General features: G+C 38.1%; 1 protein-coding gene across 1 annotated transcript in view; it reads left to right on the top strand.

Annotated features, from left to right (window-relative positions):
* VTA1 (vesicle trafficking 1) overlaps positions 1-21963 on the top strand; it is a 79327-nt gene that overhangs the window by 26904 nt on the left and 30460 nt on the right. Inside the window, exon 5 of the mRNA XM_003919600.5 lies at positions 21719-21827. Coding sequence (XP_003919649.2) covers positions 21719-21827 — 109 coding nt within the window. The remainder of the gene's footprint in view (positions 1-21718; positions 21828-21963) is intronic.

The raw sequence follows: 21963 nt of genomic DNA, 5'->3' as shown, positions 1-21963 counted from the left end.
AGGAGTCTGTACAATGAACTGTAGTGAGGGAGAACTACAGAACCATTTGACAAAAAAAGAAAGAAAAAAAGAAAAAAAAACTGGTTGATGATTAACTGTGGGCCTTAGTTGAGAGGTGGAGAACCGTACATGATGAGTTGTTTTTGATTTGAGAAACAATAATTTATTGAAACTTAGATTTAAAAATTAGAGTTGCAAGTTTGACAACCAAAAAGGAATCATCAGAAGCCTCTTGGAAATAAATAAGCAAAAGACAGCAAAGTAGAGGGGACAATTCAAGTTATAAGATTAGACCAACCCTTCAGGTAAGTGGATTGTTTTGAATGAGAGAGAAGATGACTAAGTAAAAACCCTTGGTAAACACCTATTTTTTCAATGTAAGAGGAAGAAGTTAGTAAAGAAACACATTTGTACATGTAAATGGAAATTCAAGATATGAGAGGAGAGGATCATGATAAGGCAAAGTAGCAGATCAGAATGCCACATGGTTTATTGTGCTCTCCTTGCCTTCTGCTCCTTCTTACTTAGGGAAGCTACCTTCGCCTATGTATTTTAGAAGCAAGCACATAATCCTTTAAAGTTATAACTGCTAACAATGGTGAACCCAGCTAACAGGTTAAGTAATAGTCATAGGAAAAAGAACAAAATTTCCAGAAATCTTAAGTGAGTAATAGTTTCTTTTCACTTAAAGAATATGTAACACTTCCACGTACATAAACTACATAATTTATCTGTATTTCAGGAGAAAAATCTAGGTTTACTTTTAGCTACTTTTAGCTACCATTAATGAAGAACCAGCTTCCTTAGTTGTTTGAACATAGAAACTAGGGCAAACACTGTAAATGAGGCCAATGAGAAGGCTTCAGGTGAGATTGGGGTGATGGGATGGGATTTGTGTAGATATGAGAGTTACTAAAGAGTAAGGGTACAGGGATTTTTTTTACCCCCTATCTCACTACGTAACCTGCTCCCTAAGCCCCTTTGCCTTGCACTAGTGCTAGAATAAAGTAGGAGATTGCGTCTTTGTTGGTAGATAAAGGATTCTAGATAGTTGGAGGGGTCTGGAATGGGATGGAAAGAAGAAATTAAACCTATATGGCCAGAGTGGAAAGGGACGTCTCTGTGGTCATACGCTTTGGGCTGAAGTATATTCTTGGGCCTTCTGTAAATCCTGCATATCTGTGTTGAAAAATGTGTGTATACACAGTTAATATGTAATTGTGTAGGTGCTTTTTACTAACTTAAATTTGTTATATATAAAGTTTGCACTTAGTGTACAAATTGCTTGACACTCAAAATACTAACTTTTCTCATATGCAATATATTACAGTGATCTTACCCTTACATGGCTAGTAAACTGATTTTTGACTACGAACTAAGGTTGACTAACTATATAAAGTCAGCCAAAGAAAGGAAAATACTGTTAAGTCTATCTATATGCCTCAGGCCAACCAGTGTGATCAGCCTTATTCAGACTTGTTTTCTCTTATTTTCAGTATTGTATTTTGTTCCATCGTTTTCCATTTTAGAAACAGAGTCTTCATGGTGATTACTGAGTTTTTTAAAAAATGATGATTTAGGCCGGGTGCAGTGGCTCACGCCTGTAATCCCAGCACTTTGGGAGGCCGAGGCAGGTGGATTGCCTGAGCTCAGGAGTTTGAGAACAGCCTGGGCAACACGGTGAAACCCCTTCTCTATTAAAATACAAAAAATTAGCCAGATGTGGCAGCCTGCACCTATAGTCCCAGCTACTTGGGAGGATGAGGCAGAGAATTGCTGAACCCAGAAGGCAGAGGTTGCAGTGAGCCGGTATTGTGCCACTGCACTCCAGCGTGGGTGACAGAGCAAGATTCTGTTTAAAATAATAATAATGATTTAAAATGCCAGGAGTTTTCAGTAATGCTTGTTTAGGTGGAAGAGGGAGAAGTACACTTCAGCTGTGATTTTACTAGCCCTTAAAAATATTGATAAGCAAGATAGTTAGTGGCATCAGCCCTCTCACAGGTCCTCATTGTTGTCTAAGAACATGGAAGTTTTTTTATTTACCTGTCATTTAAGCACTATATGCCTAAAACAAGACACAAACTATTATAACCTTTATTTCAAAAACTATAAAAAGATGAGTTGTTCCAAAACCACGAATATAAACTGGTCTTCAAATCATTTAGCAGTGTTAACTCATTTCCTCCTTTATAATTCCACTTTAGTTTAATTGTGTAATTTGAAAACACTGGTAGAGACAAAGACAGGGAACAGAAAAGTGGGGAAAGAATGAGTTTGAAGATTTCAGGTAGACAAGATTTTTTTTTTTTATATATACTCATTAGATACATTTAGATATAGTTCAAGACTCACCATAACTGGTTTGTTTGTTGATAAGGAAAGGCACTGGTGTTATTTAACTGCTTGATATTCCGTAGCTTTTTAACAAAGCTGAAACTTTCTTCAAAATTGGTTGTTTTCCTTCTCATGGAATGTGTTTTGGGAAACACTGAAATCTAAAATAAAAAAAGAAAATGGGCAAGTGAATGGCATAATTTTTATTTGTATATTTGTCTTTTAATTTAAACATCTTTATAATGCAGACAATTATTTTTAATTGATTTAAAGTTTGAAAATTTTTATGGTTGTCCCAGCTGCTCCAGTTCTAGCTGTGCCTCAGAGGGCGGCAGGTATACCTTGGGCCACTGGTCCAGAGTACATAAGCTGTAAGCCTTGGCAGCTTCCACATGGTGTGTTAAGTCTGCAAGTACACAGAATGCAAGAGTGAAGGAGGCTTGGCAGTTTCCATCTAGATTTCAGAGGATGTGTGGGAAAGCCTGTATGCCCAGGCAGAAGCCTGCCTCAGGGTTAGAGTCCTCACAAAGAGATCCTAGTAGGGCAGTGCTAAGGGAAATGTGAGGTTGGAGCTCCCACACAGAGTCCTACCTGGATCACTGCTTAGTGGAGCTGTAGGAGCGGGGCTGCCACCACCCAGGCCCATCTGAGTGGTATAGCCACTGACAGCTTGTACCTTGAGCCTGGAAAAGGTGCAGGCTTTCAACTCCAACCTATGAGAGCAGCCACAGGGGCTGCACCCTGCAAAGCCATAGGGGCAGAGCTGCCCAGGGCCACCACTTGTACCAGTGTTCCCTGGATGCTGGTCATGGAGTGAAGCATTATTTTGAAACTTTGAAGTTTAATGTCTACCCTGTTGGTTTTTGGACTTGTGTGGGGCGTATCGTGCCTTTTTTGGGGTAGTTTCTCCCTTTTAGACTGGGGATGCTTACCCAATGCCTGTACCACCATTCTTTCTTAGAAGTAAATAATTTGCTTTTAATCATACAGGCTCACAGGTGAAAGGAATGTGCCTTGATTGTTAGATGAGATTTCAGACTTTTGAGTTGATGCTGCAATTAGTTAAAACTTTAGGGGGCTCTTGGGAAGGGATGATTATATTTTGCAGTGTGAGAAGGACGTGAGATTTGAGGGGGGCGGGAAGCAGAGGTGGAATTATATAGTTTGGATGTTTGTCCCCCTCAAATCTCATGTTAAAATGGGATCCTCAGTGTTGGAGGTGAGGCCTGGTGGGAGGAGTGGTCATGGGGGTGGATCTTTTTTGAATGGCTTGGTGCCCTCCCCATGGTAATAAGGGAGTTCTCACCCTGTTATTTCATGTGGGAAGTGGTAGTTTAAAAGAGTCTGGCGTCTCTCTTGCTGCCTCTCCTACCTTGTGACACGCTGGCTTCCTTTTGCCTTCCATCATGAGTAAGAGCTTCCTGGGCCTCACCAGAAGCCAAGCAGATGCTCGGCCCTTGCTTGAACAGCCTGCGGAACTGTGAAACCTCTTTTCTGTATAAATTAGCCAACATCAGGTATTCCTTTATAGCAGTGAAAATAGACTAATATAAGATGTACACAATCTGAATAACTGAAGCCTTCTGTATGATATCTGTATGTGATGATTTGGGGTATTCTAATTAAGTTCTTTTTACTTAAAATTCCATCCCTTTTCAAAAAGGCCACTGATTCACAAGATGAATTATGCAATTTGCATAACTAATGCATCCTATTTTGAGCTTTTTTTCCCCTGCAATTTATTCTTCTGTCATTGAAGAACCTACAGGAACCTCTTATTTCCTAACACTACAAGTCCATGCTCGTCTGTCAGATTTTCAGGTTTTCTGTCATGCTCCGTACTCTGCTTGCAGCACTATTTGCCAGTCCTACTTTCTTTGTAGATCAGGCTGCTCACTGTCTTCTCATTTTTCACCCTTGGAAATGTTGTGTTTCTAGCTGGCTTTGCCTAAGTTTTATCTTCTCTTCGAGTCTCACCTACATTATTGTAGTCCTTACATGAATTTCTCCATTCTCTCAGCTCTCCCCCACCTGTATTTAGAGTTCTAACTTTATGAATATTACACTATGAATGTATTAACTACATTTTTGTGTATTATATTTTTGAATAAATTATATTGCAAGTACGTGAAGAGGGGGCTTTGTCTTCTTGATTAGTTTCTGCTTGAAAAGTTGCAGTAGTGTTTCATTTTTTAATCTGTAGATGGAAAAATGCCTTATACTTCTTTATATATAACTTATATTTCATAACTTTTCTAAAATGTAATAGATCTCATTTACTCAATGATATTTTTCTTGGTCATGTCTTGATTTTTTTTTCCTTTTAATTTCATGTCATTACTCACTTGTATAAAACTAAAGTCTATTTTCTCTAGTCCTTCAACAGTTTTGTTTTTTTATTTTTTAATATTTTGTCTGCCACTATTCTATTTCTCAGTTATCTGTATACTGTTTATAGCAGGTGCTGTTCAAATACAAAGATCAATATTTTGAAAATGAAAATATGGAAAAAGATGCTCAATGCAGATACTAAGTAAATAGAATCCCAAGTGGCCATAGATAAAATAGACTTTGAGTATATGTGTTACTAGAAATAAAAGGGAACATTTTATAATAATAAAGGAGTCAGTTCATCAAGAAAACAGTGCAGTTACAAATATCTGTGCACCTAAGAATAAGACTTTCAAACTATATGAAACAAATTGAGAGAAAAGAAAAATAAGAAAAAATTCATAATCATCGTTGGAAATTTTAACACCCCCCGTTAGTCATTGATAGAATAGTTTTTAAACATCAATAAAATAACACGAATAAAGAGTGGCCACATAAACTGTTGTCTAGAATGTGAAAAACCAAGAGCTTTCATACATTGCTTGATGGAGATGTTAGATGTTACATCCACTTTAGGAAAAGAGTTGGCCAGTTTTTTTTTTTTAAATACTAAACATACTCCCTTTTACCCAGCAATTCCTTTTCTGGTTTTTTTCCAAGAGAAATAAAAACATATGTCCAGAAAAAGACTAGTTCAGGAGCACTTATGGGAAGTTTATTCATAATAGCCCAAAGCTAGAAACAACCCTAATGTCCACCAACAGGGGCACTGGGGGCACTGGCAAACACATTGGGGTGTTAGATACAAAAAGGAACTGACTACCGATATAACCCGCAACATGGATGAATCTAGTAGACATTATGCTGAGGAAAAATGCCGGAAGAATGCAAACTATACGACTGCCTTCATACACGTGTGTGTATGTGTGTACATGCATGCACACACCAAAGGAAGTTGCTCTAGGAAGGGATATAATTAGAAGTATGGTTTACCCAGGTATACTAATCTGTTTGTCAAAACATTGTGCACTGAAGATATATACATCTCAAAGTATGTTCATTTTACTGCAGAAGTTAAATGTTGAACTATTTTGTTTATAGGTTTGGTTTGTCTTAGTATGGGTTGGCAGTTCTAAACCTGCTTATTCTGTATTCTAGGAGTGACCAAATGATTAAATATATTGAGGGAGACAGTTTTCTCACTTTTGGGGAATTTAATTACGATGTGGAATGAGAGAAGACTAGATTGTGTTATGCTGTTAGGTTGGAATTGTTGTAATCTTATTAATTCATGCTTTTAAATATATTAGATGAATAGATATATAGGTATAATATGTATACTGTATGTGTGCTATTTGTATGTCTCTGTGCTCTCCTAGGAGCAATGATGCACCAGTAGCAGTGAGTGCACAGTGAGCATCCCTGGTACCTGATTTTCTATTCTAATTTTATTCTGCATAAGGAACCAGGACTTTCACAGAAAGTGCTTAATCTAGGACTGAGTCCAGGAAAGCTATAGATAAGGCCGGACCTTCTTGTGACAGAAAGTAGGAAAGTGTTATCATAATCATAGGACCCAGAAGCCGACTTGAAAGGGTTCCCATTGTCCAAGCCAGGGACAGTTTGAGCATAAAAATTAGAATGATAGTAATGAGTGATAACTCATTGAATAAAGAATCTGTATGGGTCCATACTGATACATACGAAGAAATAAATAAATGAATAAATAATAAAAGAGCAGAGAAGGCTCTTTTTCATACGATTCTAACTATAAATGTACAAATGATGATAAAATTAGAAAATTATTAGTGAGCTTTAAAAGTAGTAGGTGGAAAGTTTGATAAGAAGTAAATTTACATGTCTATGAATATCTTACCAAATCGCTTATTTCTTTCAGAGGAAAATAGTAATTCAATAATGAGAAAACTTGTCACATACCTCTTTAGGCCAAGTCATTAAACCTAACACCACTGATGTTGGCACAACCCACATCATGTGCATCCTAATAAGATGATCTGAAAAAGACAAATATCGCTTCAGTGATAATGCTGCCAAAAATGTATAACCCAAACCTAATCATGAGGTGACATCAGACAAATCAATAGACATTTTACAGCTTGGTTGGTATTTTTTAAAAAGTCAAGGTTGAGATGGTTCCAAGATAGCCGAATAGGAACAGCTACAGGCTACAGCTCCTGGCATGAGCAACACAGAAGACGGGTGATTTCTGCAACTGAGGTACCAGGTTCATCTCACTGGGGTGTGTCAGACAGTGGGTGCAGGATGTTAGGTGCAGCCCACCGAGTGAGAGCTGAAGCAGGGCAAGGCATCGCCTCTCCCGGGAAGCGCAAGGGGTAAGGGAATTCCCTTTCCTGGCCAAGGGAAACCGTGACACACAGCACCTGGAAAATCGGATTACTCCCACCCTAATTCTACACTTTTCCAAGGGTCTTAGCAAATGGCACACCAGGAGATTATATTCCACGCCTGGCTTGGAGGGTCCCACACCCATGGGGCCTTCCTCATTACTAGCACAGCAGTCTGAGATCTAACTGCAAGGCAGCAGCAAGGCTGGGGGAGGGGCGCCCACCATTGCTGAGGCTTGAGTAGGTAAACAAAGCAGCCAGGAAGCTCGAACTGGGTGGGGCCCACCGCAGCTGAAGGAGGCCTGCCTGCCTCTGTAGACTCCACCTCTGGGGACAGGGCGTAGCCAAACAAAATGCAGCAGAAATCTCTGCAGATTTAAATGTCCCTGTCTGTCGGGTTTGAAGAGAGTAGTGGCTCTCCCAGCATGGAGTTTGAGATCTGAGAACGGACAGACTGCCTCCTCAAGTGGGTCCCTCACTCCCAAGTAGCCTAACTGGGAGGCACCCCCTAGTAGGCGCAGACTGACACCTAACACGACTGGGTACCCCTCTGAGACGAAGCTTCCAGAGGAACAATCAGACAGCAACATTTGCTGTTCAGCAATATTCAACTTCTGCAGCCTCTGCTGCTGATACCCAGGCAAACAGGGTCTGGAGTGGACCTCCAGCAAACTCCAACAGACCTGCAGCTGAGAGTCCTGACTGTTAGAAGGAAAACTAGCAAACAGAAAGGACATCCACACCAAAACCCCATCTGTATGTCACCATCATCAAAGACCAAACATAGATAAAACCACAAAGAAGGGGAAAAGCAGAGCAGAAAACCTGAAAATTCTAAAAATCAGAGCACCTCTCCCCCTCCAAAGGAACGTAGCTCCTCACCAGCAATGGAACAAAGCTGGACGGAGAATGAGTTTGACGAGTTGAGAGAAGAAGGTTTCAGACTATCAAACTTCTCCAAGCTGAAGGAGAAGTTCGAACCCATCGCAAAGAAGCTAAAAACCTTAAAAAAAGATTAGACGAATGGCTAACTAGAATAACCAATGTAGAGAGAAGTCCTTAAATGACCTGATAGAGCTGAAAACCATGGTACGAGAACTACGTGACAAATGCACGAGCTCCAGTAACCAATTCGATCAACTGGAAGAAAGAGTGTCAGTGATTGAAGATCAAATGAATGAAATGAAGCAAGAGAAGTTTAGAGAAAAAAGAGTAAAAATAAATGAACAAAGCCTCCAAGAAATATCGGACTGTGTGAAAAGATCGAATCTACGTCTGATTGGTGTACCTGAAAGTGATGGCGAGAGTGGAACCAAGCTGGAAAACACTCTGCAGGATATTATCCAGGAGAACTTTCCCAACCTAGAAAGGCAGGCCAACATTCAAATTCAGGAAATACAGAGAATGCCACAAAGATACTTCTTGAGAAGAGCAATTCCAAGACACATAATTGTCAGATTCACCAAAGTTGAAACGAAGGGAAAAAGGCTAAGGGCAGCCAGAGAGAAAGGTCGGGTTACCCACAAAGGGAAGCCCATCAGTCTAACAGCAGATCTCTCTGCAGAAACTCTACAAGCCAGAAGAGATTCAGCACTCTTAAAGAAAAGAATTTTCAAACCAGAATTTCATATAGAGCCAAACTAAGTTTCGTGAGTGAAGGAGAAATAAAATCCTTTACAGACAAGCAAATGCTGAGAGATTTTGTCACCACCAGGCCTGCCCTGCAAGAGCTCCTGAAGGAAGCACTAAACATGGAAAGGAACAACTGCTATCAGCCACTGCAAAAACATGCCAAAATGTAAAGACCATTGATGCTAGGAAGAAACTGCATCAACTAACAAGCAAAATAACCAGCTAACATCATAATGACAGGATCAGATTCGCACATAACAATGTTAACCTTATATGTAAATGGGTTAAATGCTCAATTAGAAGACACAGACTGGCAAATTGGATAAAGAGTCAAGACCAATCAGTGTGCTTTATTCAGGAGACCCATCTCACGTGCAGAGACTCACATAGGCTCAAAATAAAGTGATGGAGGAAGATCTACCAAGCAAATGGAAAACAAAAAAAAGGCAAGAGTTGCAATCCTAGTCTCTGATAAAACAGACTTTAAACCAACAAAGATCAAAAGAGACAAAGAAGGCCATTACATAATGGTAAAAGGATCAATTCAACAAGAAGAGCTAATGATATATCCTAAATATATATGCACCCAATACAGGAGCACCCAGATTCATAAAGCAAGTCCTTAAAGACTTACAAAGAGACTTAAACTCCCACACAATACTAATGGGAGACTTTAACACCCCACTGTCACCATTAGACAGATCAACAAGACAGGAAGTTAACAAGGATACCCAGGAATTGAACTCAGCTCTGCACCAAGGGGACCTAATAGACATCTACAAAACTCTCCACCCCAAATCAACAGAATATACATTCTTCTCAGCACCACATTGCACTTATTCCAAAATTGACCACATAGTTGGAAGTAAAGCACTCCTCAGCAAATGTAAAAGAACAGAAATGATAACAAACTGTCTCTCAGACCACAGGGCAATCAAACTAGAACTCAGGACTAAGAAACTCTGTCACAACCGTCCAACTACATGGAAACTCAACAACCTGCTCCTGAATGACTACTGGGTATATAATGAAATGAAGGCAGAAATAAAGATGTTCTTTGAAACCAATGAGAACAAAGATACAACATACCAGAATCTCTGGGACACATTTAAAGCAGTGTGTAGAGGGAAATTTATAGCACTAAATGCCCTCAAGAGAAAGCAGGAAAGATCTAAAATTGAAACCCTAACATGACAATTAAAAGAACTAGAGAGGCAAGAGCAAACACATTCAAAACCTAGCAGAAGGCAAGAAATAACTAAGATCAGAACAGAATTGAAGGAGATAGAGACACAAAAAACCCTTCAAAAAAATCAGTGAATCCAGGAGCCAGTTTTCTGAAAAGATCAACAAAATTTGTAGACCACTAGCAAGACAAATAAAAAAGAAAAGAGAGAAGCATCAGATAGATGCAATAAAAAATGATAAAAGGGATACCACCACTGACCCCACAGAAATACAGACTACCATCAGAGAATACTATAAACAACTCTATGCAAATAAACAAGAAAACCTAGAAGAAATGGATAAATTCTTGGACACATATGCTCTGCCAAGACCAAACCAGGAAGAAGTTGAATCCCTGAATAGACCAATAACAGGCTCTGAAATTGAGGCAATAATTATTAGCCTACCAACCAAAAATAGTCCAGGACCAGACAGATTCACAGACAAATTCTACCAGAGGTACAAGGAGGAGCTGATACCATTCCTTCTGAAACTATTCCAATCAATAGAAAAAGAGGGAATCGTCCCTAACTCATTTTATGAGGCCAAAATCATCCTGATACCAAAGCCTGGCAGAGACACAACAAAAAAAGAGAATTTTAGACCAATATTCCCGATGAACGTGGATGCAGAAATCCTCAATAAAGTACTGGCAAACTGAATCCAGCAGCACATCAAAAAGCTTATCCACCATGATCAAGTGGGCTTCATCCCTGCAATGTAAAGCTGGTTCAAAGTAACACAAATCAATAAACATAATCCAGCATATAAACAGAACAAAAGACAAAAACCACATGATTATCTCAATAGATGCAGAAAAGGCCTTTGACAAAATTCAGCAGCCCTTCATGCTAAAAACTCTCAATAAATTAGGTATTGATGGAACATATCTCAAAATAATAAGAGCTATTTATGACAAACCCACAGCCAATATCATACTGAATGGGCAAAAACTGGACGCATTCCCTTTGAAAACTGGCACAAGACAGGAATGCCCTCTCTCAGCACTCCTATTCAGCATAGTGTTGGAAGTTCTGGCCAGGGCAATCAGACAGGAGAAAGAAATGAGGGGTATTCAGTTAGGAAAAGAGGAAGTCAAATTGTCCCTGTTGGCAGATGACATGGTTGTATATTTAGAAAACCCCATCGTCTCAGCCCAAAATCTCCCTGAGCTGATAAGCAACTTCAGTAAAGTCTCAGGATACAAAATCAATGTGGAAAAATCACAAACATTCTTACACACCAGTAACAGATAAACAGCCAAATCATGAGTGAACTCCCATTCACAATTGCTTCAAAGAGAATAAAATACCTAGGAATACAACTTACAAGGGATGTGCAGGACCTCTTCAAGGAGGACTACAAACCACTGCTCAACGAAATAAAAGAGGACACAAACAAATGGCAGAACATACCATGCTCATGGATACGAAGAATCAATATCGTGAAAATGGCCATACCACCCAAGGTAATTTATAGATTCAATGCCACCCTCATTAAGCTACCAATGCCTTTCTTCACAGAATTGGGGAAAAAAAACTGCTTTAAAGTTCATATGGAACGAAAAAAGAGCCCGCATTGCCAAGACAGTCCTAAGCCAAAAGAATAAAACTGGAGGCATCACGCTACCTGATTTCAAACTGTACTACAAGGCTATAGTAACCAAAACAGCGTGGTACCAAAACAGAGATGTAGACCTGTGGAACAGAACAGAGCCCTCAGAAATAATACCACACATCTACAACCATCTGATCTTTGACAAACTTGACAAAAACAAGAAATGGGCAAAGAATTCCCTATTTAGTAAATGGTGCTAGGAAAACTGGCTAGCCATATGTAGAAAGCTGAAACTGGATCCCTTTCTTACACCTTATACAAAAATTAATTCAAGATGGATTAGAGAGTTAAATGTTAGACCTAAAACCATAAAAATCCTATAAGAAAACCCAGGCAGTACCACTTAGGACATCGGCATGGGCAAGGACTTCATGTCTAAAACATCAAAAGCCATGTCAACAAAAACCAAAATTGACAAATGGGATCTAATTAAACTACAGAGCTTCTGCACAGCAAAGGAAACTACCATCAGAGTGAACGGGCAACCTACAAAATGGGAGAAAACTTTTGCAAGCTACTTATCTGACAAAGGGCTATTATCCAGAACCTGCAAAGAACTCAAACAAATTTACAAGAAAAAACCCCATCAAAAAGTGGACAAAGGATATGAGCAGACAATTCTCAAGACATTTATGTATCCAACAGACCTATGAAAAAATGCTCATCATCCGTGGCCATCAGAGAAATGCAAATCAAAACCACAATGAGATACCATCTCACACCAGTTAGAATGGTGATCATTAAAAAGTCAGGAAACAACAGGTGCTGGAGAGGATGTGGAGAAATAGGAACACTTTTACACTGTTGGTGGGACTGTAAACTAGTTTAACCATTGTGGAAGACAGTGTGGCGATTCCTCAAGGATCTAGAACTAGATGTACCATATGACCCAGCCATCCCATTACTGGGTATATACCTAAAGGGTTATAAATCATACTACTATAAAGACACATGAACACGTATGTTTATTGCAGCACTATTCACAATAGCAAAGACTTGGAATCAACCCAAATGTCCATCAGTGACAGTCTGGATTAAGAAAATGTGGCACATATACACCATGGAATGCTATGCAGCCATAGAAAAGGATGAGTTCGTGTCCTTTGTAGGGACATGGTTGAAACTGGAAACCATCATTCTCAGCAAACTATCGCTGGAACAGAAAACCAAACACTGCATGTTCTCACTCATAGGTGGGAATTGAACAATGAGAACACCTGGACACACGAAGAGGAACATCACACACCGGGGCCTGTAGGGGGGTGGGGGCAGTGGGAGGGATAGCGTTAGGAGATATACCTAATGTAAATGATGAGTTAATGGGTGCAGCACACCAACATGGCACATATATACATATGTAACAAACCTGCACGTTGTGCACATGTACCCTAGAACTTAAAGTATAATAAAAATTAAATAAAGAAATAAATGAAAGAAAACAGGCACCTTAGTCCTACAAACATATGATGACCTGAATGAGCAGGAAGTGGTTCTCCTATTGAGCCTCCAGAAGGGCTACAGACTGCTGAAAGCTTTATTTTATTCTGATGAGATGTGTAGCAGACCTACTGAACTGTAAGATAATAAATTTGTGTTGTTTAAAAAACAAACAAAAAAAATAAGTTCAAGGAATACTAATCATTCTCTTTAGATTAGATCTGGGCCTGGGGGGAAAATAACTACGAAGGACATGATTGGGACAATTGACAAAATTTCTTAGGACTGTGGATCAGACAGTAGTGTTGTTGAAATATTAAATTTTCTGATTTTTGAGATTGTCCTAGATTTTGGAAAGTGCAATGAAAGGGAAAGGGGACACAGTGTCTTCTATTTATCCTTAAATGATACAGAAAAAAAATAGATACAGACACACAAGCTTTTTTTCTTTTTTTTTTTTTTTTTTTGAGACGGAGTCTTGCTGTGTCACCCAGGCTAGAGTGCAGTGGCGTGATCTCAGCTCACTGAATGTTCTGCCTCCCGGGTTCATGCCATTCTCCTACATTAGCCTCCTGAGTAGCTGGGACTACAGGCGCCCCCCACCACACCCAGCTAATTTTTTGTGTTTTTAGTAGGGATGGGGTTTCACTCTGTTAGCCAGGATGGTCTCAATCTCCTGACCTCATGATCCACCCGCCTCGGCCTCCCAAAGTGCTGGGATTATAGGCGTGAGCCACCGCGCCTGGCCCGACACACACACTTTTTATATTTTTATATATATATATATTTTTATACATTTATATATAGAAATAAATGAATAAAACAAAAATTAAATAGTTGGAGAATCTGAGTAGAAGACGTGGGAGTATGTTGTCCTATTTTTAAAACTTCCTGTAAGTTTGATGAAAACTATATATAATTTTTTTTTCCAAAAAATAATTAACATTGGTTTCTTGTCTTACCCCAGTAGATTAAGTGTTAAACAGTTACCGACCATACCTTGTTTGGAAATCTTTTGTTTACTTGGAACATATATTCCAATGTTATGATATTTTAAAAATAGAGGAGTTATATTTAAGTATTTGTATATTAAGTTATAGTTTTGATTTTGAGAGTATAGTTTTGCTCTCCTTTTTAAAAACTTGTTTGATGAAATTATAGTTGCTTTGAAAAATATAAAGGGATTAAAATGTTGAATAAATATCAGGAAATACATGTAATCTGTGACTATAAATATTTCAATATCTGAATCATTTTGATAATACATTTGTTTAATATGTGTTTTTCAAGCATTTCTCATTATACCACTTCTCGTGTTCTCGGAGTTATGTGGAAGTCTTGTTTATATAATAACTTGGGAGGTTGAGGGACTAAGAGTATAAATGTATTTGTGATGTTGCCACAAAGTTAGAGATTATTAATCCCATTGTTATCACTGACTACTTTGAAAGTGTTATGAAAGCTGTGGATTCTCAGGCTAATGTGTATTGCATTTTTGCATGTAATTTGGGGAGTGTTCCAGGAAGAGGCAAGATAAAGTGCTACATTTTTGAGACTACGGTACAAGCTACCTATTCTTGTTCAAGAAATAACAAGGAGAACAATGTGGCAGAATCCAGAATGAGAAGGAGTGATAGGATAGGAGATGAGGATGAGGGTGTTGGGGGGGAGGATTCAAACAGAGAATTGATGAATTTTGACTTGTATTTTTAAAGTATTTTTCCTTTCTGTAATGGACAAGATTGGAAAAGGCAAACTCATTAGTACATTATTAAATAATCAAGGTAAAAGATCTTGCTAGGATCAGAGTTTGCAGAAGAAGACATGGTGAGTAGTGGTTGGATTCTGGATGTATTTTGAATGTAGAGCTGACAAAATATAACAGATTCATTGGCAAACTGTAAAAGATACAGAGAACTCAAAAATAACTCCCAAGAGTTGGACCTGACAACTGTAAGATCATTCTTAACCACTTTAGCCATTTATAGACTTGTGGGGGAAAATCAGGAGTTGGTTTTAAACTTATCAAATACACAGGAGAAATGTGGAATTGGATATATACTTATACAAAATCCTAAGGTTTAGAGAAGTCTGAACAGAAGGTATAAATTTGGAAGTTAGCAAATACACCTCATGGTATTTAAAGGTGGTATATTTATTAGACTGCATGAGATCATCAAGTGTAGAAAGAGGAGACAAGGAATCCAAGAGCTGAAGCCTGAGGTACTCCTGACACTGGGACATGAAAAAGAACAAGTATAAAGGACTGAAGGAGCACAGCAAGGGAGAATGAAAACCAGGAGGTCTTGATAACCAGGAAAGCAAGTGTAAAGTGGGGCATCAAGGAATGGGGTGGGAAATAATCACCTGTTCATGCTGATAGGGGTCAAGGAAGATGGCATGTAAGCCTTGAATTTAGGTGGCAAAAACCACAATTACTTTCACACCAACCTAATAGGAATATAGAAGTAATCTGTAACCTTGACGAAAACTGTTGCAGTGAGTAGTGGGGAGTAAAAACTTGCCTAGGATGGGTTCAATATAAAATCAAAGAGGAAGAATTAGATAGAGACAGCTAGTATAAAACTTTGTCTTTCAAGGTGACTTTTTGGTATGCTAATGGAGAATAATGTATATCAAATTTTTCATCGTTCTAGCCAGGAATTTATTATTACACTCTTGTGATTCTTAAAGGTACTAAGTTTAAAAATTCCTGCTCCAGCCTGCAGTTACTGTTCTGTAACCAGTCATGCTTCAGTGTAGCAAGTGATTTAAAAATTAAATGAAAATTCATGGTAATTCTTAAGTGGCCAAAATTTGCAGTTGTCAGTGATTCTCATCAATCCAGTAACAAAACAGGAACTTAGAGGCCAAGGACAAAAGTAAAAGTTCTTTTTGCAGTTCCTGTTTCTTAGAAAGGATGTCTAATCAGCAAAAAGGAGTTAATGAATTTCAAAAATACATCTTGAAAGTTTCCTTTAAAAATATTGTTTAGTATCCAGCATCCTTTACATCCTTTATTTTAAATAAAACAACATTGAAAAGTGAATTAGTGGAGTTACAACTGCCAGAAATTTCTGCTAAATAGTGTATTCATCAGTTTCTAGGAATAGGGATGTTTTGGAAACAGTATGATAAAAAATAGTTAAGTTGCTTTACTAAAATGAACCTTTTTCAACTTAGTTTCTTAAATTTCGCTTACTAATGCAGAAACCCAAATTGTTTTAAACTTCTCTACATTGCTAATACTTAGATATTAGGACTGAAAGAACCTTCTAAAGTCATTACAACTTTTCCACTAAGTCTTTAGAAAGGATTAAATTATTTCAGATAGAAAAAAATTTGGCCCAATTTTAAAGACCCTCAAAGAAGGCAGTTTAAACTTTCCTTAGCAATTTATTCATCTACTTTTAAAATAATTTTCTTTGTAACTACCAAAAGGTACATTCTACATTGATAAGCACTAAGTAGCTGACCTTTAAGGCTTATTTTCTATTATTTCATATATTTTAATCTGAGTTGCAAATTGCAGTGTGGTAATTGTAGTTTACCAAGATAGACCCAAATGAGTGGCTAACTTTACTACTAAAACAGTATGACCTTCAGTAAATTACTTTATTTTTGTAATGACCTTTCTTCGTCTCTAAAATGATAGGATTATAGAATCCCAAGAAAGAAGGATGAAGAAATATGGGACTTCAGATAAGACATGTGCCAGATTTAGGAATGTCAGTTATTGCCTGGTTTCACATTATACTGTAAAGCTCATGCTTGACTCATTCATCTCATGGATCCCCAGCACTTAGCATAGTACCTGACGTGAGTAAGTAATAAATAACTGTTGACTTAGTGGAAATGAGGGCGCTTCATAGAGAGTAAGCATTTGCACTTAGCCTTGGAGGAAAGGAGACTGGGCAGAAAGGAAACCATGTTAGATAAGAGAATAACAGAAGAGAATGCAGGTAAGACAGGAATCCAATCTTGATTGAGGGAAATGGAAATAAGACTGAGTGTCCACAATGTGGAGGGCCTTGAATGCCAGATTAAACTGTATTTACATTGAGCCAGTCGTATAATGTCTCAAAGCCTTAGTGTGAGTACAATGTGACCTGCTTAAATTTCGAGGTTCTGATGAGGACCAAGTAGAGGAAAATATGTGGAAATGCTTTATAACCTGTAGGATGTTCTAAAGATGTCAGTCTAATACTTTAATCTTGTCTTGGATTTATCTTATCCAACTAGCATTTAATATGTGTCTTCTATCCATGGCATATTGATTTCTTTATCTTTATTCCCCAAATATTTCCTTATTTCTACCTTTGCTTGTACTTGTCCTTCTCTCCAGAATCTTGTTACCGCTTCAGTTTTTTCATAACTTACCCATCTTGCATGGCCAAACTAAAGCATCATTTCCTTTACCTTATTCTGTTTTTTCTTTATTCTCTGAACTGTTTCATGTACTTACTATAGGAAACAAGTTTAATACTTCCTACTAAGTGTGTTTTTATAGTAATAGTTCTTTGTATTTTAATTTCATATCCATAGCCAGATGATTAGCTCCCTAAAGGCAGAAATAACGTATTGACTTACTTTATATATCCTGTATTGCCAATTAAAGGTCTTAATTAATAGCAAACTTTTTCAGAGCCTAAAAGTATGTTGAGGTTAACTATACATATCTTATGTTTTCCCCCAAAGAGGGAAAGTTTAAACCACTAAAAATATAGAGTAGTTAATTACCTTCATTAGTTTTCATTGCTGGAGCATAGGTTAATAATAAACGTTTTAAAAGAATGTCATTTTGCAGATACTGAATTCAAGTGGACATGTGAACATAGAGATTCAAATCTGATAATAATCTAGCATTTGTAGCCCTTCAGTTCTAATTGCTCAAGATTTTGAAAAATTAAAAATCTGGAAAAGTCAGTGCTTTAGCATATATTTTTTGCTCTGAAAGAATGAAAACGGAAGAAAAAGGTGAACCACAGGTTATTGCTGTTTCTATAGGCCTAAAACAAACACTGGAAATTTCAAGTCATTCTATCTAACTGTATCATAAATGTAACAGAACTTGCTAAATCCAATAGCCCCTTACATACGACAGAAATAATGATCTCTTGTACTACCACAGAAACATCAGTTAGAATCAGTTAAGCTGTCATACGTTGGAGATGTGTATGCATCTTGAGCAACTACTACATACTGGTCACAAAGCCAAGTGGTTGGTATAAACAACAGATAGACTCTTCTTTTAATGAGTTTATATTTTAACGTGTGTGTGTGTGTTTTGAGGGTTGGAGAGACACTTTGTCAGCATCCTTATATAATTACAAACTGTGATAAATGTTGTTTTAAAAAAAGATGTAAGATTACTGGAGAGTCTGACCTTAGATTGGGAACATCAGGAAAACCTTTCTTAGGAAGTGGCATTTGATCTGGCATATGAGGAATGAGCTGAGTAGGAGTGAGTTAGCTGGGTGAGGAAGAAAAAAGACAACAGGCAAACAGGATGTATGGGCCGTGGCATGTGTAGTAACAGAAGCAAAATGCATAGCTGGATAGTAGTCAGTGAATGGGATAGGGACATTGAGAAGAGGTTGGACAATCAAGAATCAGGTAGAGTAGATCCTTGTATGCAAACTTAGAATTGATTTTGCGTTTTACATGAAAAGATTGATATGAGTGGATTTATATTTTAGAAAGGTCCCTGAACTCGGAGTATTAGATGAGGAAGATGTGGTAGGGGCTAGGGCAAGAATGGAAGTTGGGACAAATTAGGGGGCTATTGCAGCGAAAATGAGGAGATGAAGACAAATCAAGGTATGTTTCAGAAGGAAAATCAACTGGATTCTTGGTAAATTAGGTAAGGGAGTGAGGAGAGAGGCAAAGCATAGGGAGAACTGTTAAAAATGACTCCTCCCATTTACTTGAGAGTGAAGTTCGCAGAGGAAAGGAAAGGTGGTAGGGGGATCAAAAGAACAGTTTTAATTTTAATTGTATGTGAGACATCCAAGTGCTGGTGTCACATAGTGAGTTGGATATTTGTCCAAGGAGATTCTGGCTAGATTCATAAATTTAAGAATAATAAATTTATCAGTAGTGCTTAAAGCTATAGGAAGGCATATGAAGAGGTAAAAAAATAAATAAATAAATAAGCTAGATGGCAGGATCATGATGCTTGTTTGAATCTGGTAGGTGGTATAATGACTTAAGACAGCCCACTGTAAGATAACAAATGGGAGCTGATATGCTGTACGAACTTGAGATGGGGGAGAGGGAGAATGAATGAATGTACATTATCTGAAGGGAACTGCCTGTATTCATTCAGCTCAGATGATTATTACTAAATGTGGGCCCAGATCTTTCATTTTTAAAAGAGAAGTTAGAAATTTGCTTTCTGTAACTTTTCCCATATTTGAATATAGAAAACATAATTCTTATTTAAAATTCTAAATGTGTTATTATTGATTGCGCCCACTATTTTGCACTCTCTGCTAGGACAGAGTATTTAAAATTACTTGAAGGTCAGCTAGAAGATTAGGAGCCAAAGGAGATAGGAAAGAAATCAAGAGAATTGAGTGTCACAAAAACAAGAGATAGAGAATGTTTCCCAAAGATTGGCATAGTCCAGGGCTTTTAATATATTTACAGAGCGTAGCAGTTTGGTAAGATGATACCTAAAAAGTGTGCCTTGGATTTTCTAGAGTGGACTAGGCAGTTGATATTAGCAAGATCAGTTCCTCAAATGAACTGACAACTTAAGTGAGGTACAGGCTGACATACGTGGGCTCCCTACCAGTAAAAGACACAGGCATATTCAGATTCCCTAACCTTTTGTGTTACTGGAGAATATGAAGTAAACAGAAAAGAAATACACCCTCCCCAGCCCCAGAGCGAACTGAATGGTAAAGAAGTGAAGACTTTAAATGTGGATACTTCTGTTGGAAAGCTCATTTGTGAAGTGGAGCAAAATGTCACACCTGGAAGAAAATCAGAATCCATGTATAGATTTTTTAATTGAATATGTAAGAGGAGTGTTTGATAAGAAGGAAATATGATACAAATTCAGTAATTTAGGGGTTAATTTTTTTAGTTTTCTGTACAGAAGCTACCTCTAGTAGTATCTAGAGACTCACATTATAGAATACTCAACTAAGTATCTGGACCACATGCTGCATTTGTACTCATCAATGACCTAATGGATCTTTGCAGAAGGTTACTCTATTTCTTTTTTTTTTTTTGGCCAGGGGGAGGTCCGGAGCCGGGCTGGTGCAGTGGCACAGTCTTGACTCACTGCAACGTCTGCCTCCTGGGTTCACATGACTCTCGTGCCTCAGCCTCTTGAGTAGCTGGGATTACAGGTGCCTGCCACCATGCCCGGCTAATTTTTTGTATTTTTTGTAGAGATGGGGTTTCACCATTTTGGCCAGGCTGATCTCCAACTCCTGAGCTCAGGCCATCCACCCTCCTTGGCCTCCCAGAGTGCTCGGATTACAGGCATGAGTCACTGCGCCTAGCTCTCTATTTCTTTTTTTTTTTTCTTCTTCTTCTTTTTTTTTTTTTTGGAGACAGACTCTTGCTCTGTTGCCTAGGCTGAAGTGCTGTGGCATGGTCTTGGCTCACCACAACCTCTGCCTCCCGGGTTCAAGTGATTCTCCTGCCTCAGCCTCCCGAGTAGCTGCGATTACAGGCGCTTGCCACCGCACCCAGCTAATTTTTGTATTTTCGGTAGAGACAGGGTTTCACTATGTTGGCCAGGCTGGTCTCAAACTCCTGACCTCGTGATCTGCCTGCCTCAGCTTCCCAAAGTACTGGGATTACAGATGTGAGCCACCATGCCTGTTTTCAGATAGTAAAACCACATTCGCTCTCAAACTCTAATGTGCATATTTTGCTCTCAAACTATAATGTGCACCTGGGGTTCTTGTAGTGCAGGTGCAGACTGGCACTTGTAGATCAGGTTCAGTAGATCTGGGGTGGGCTTGAAGATTCTGCATCTCTGACGAGTTCCCGAGTTATAATGATACCACTATAAAGGTCAGTTGAAAATATAAACTAAAAATCACTAGCACATCCAAAATTCTAAGAGGTTTTTATATTTTTTAAAGCAAATTTTAATCTTATATCCTGTAACATTAGCATATCATGTAAAATTAGTTTTAAGGCATAGAAGAGGCAACTAACATGTTTTTCATGATCTTTTCAGTTCTTCTTATAACCCAATCAGGTATTATTTTTCCCTTTTTAGAATCAGTGTGACTGAGGTTCAGAGCTGTTAACTAGCACGTGACTAGTTAAAAAGTCAGGTTTACCTATCAATCTAGCATTTGCTTTAACCACTACATCATCTTAATTTTTTTTTTCTTGATTTGTACAGGTCTTTTTTTTGTCTTTAGTGAAAATAATTCAATCTATTGTTATTTTTATATTTAGTCTTAGAATTCTACTTTAGCCTGTTTCTCCCCTGTGCAGAAGAGATACAAATTTTGCTGGAAGGACACTCCTGTTTTTACCTTGCATATCCTTTCTGAAATGTTAAATGATAAAAGAGAACTGGGCATGTGTTTTGAGGACAATAGCTTTTTATGAATTCTGTCAAGCCTTAAATACTTGGTGGATTCTAGCAATAGGGTGGGAGTTGCCAGTTTCTTTCAGAGCTGTAATCTGCATAAATAGGTTTTATCTCAGAAATATGATATAGATCATCATAAATGTTTACTTTTTACTTCTTTACTGTAGTCCAATGTTGATATAAAAATGCTCTCTTTTAGAATGTGAAACACAGGAAGTATGCCAGATGGAAGGCAACATACATCCATAATTGTTTAAAGAATGGGGAGACTCCTCAAGCAGGCCCTGTTGGAATTGAAGAAGATAATGGTATGTATTTATTTATTCTGAGTAAAAGGACTTAGTAGAATCATAATTATTCAGTAGATTATTCAGAGTTTTTAGAGGGAACAATACAATTTTGTTTTCATCAGGCCCAGAATCTACGAAAGTTAAGTATAAAATC

Source organism: Papio anubis, chromosome 6 (assembly GCF_008728515.1).
Source record: "Papio anubis isolate 15944 chromosome 6, Panubis1.0, whole genome shotgun sequence".
NCBI lineage: Eukaryota > Metazoa > Chordata > Mammalia > Primates > Cercopithecidae > Papio > Papio anubis.
The sequence above is the reverse complement of the archived record's forward strand: the minus strand, read 5'-3'. Positions and strand labels throughout refer to the sequence as shown.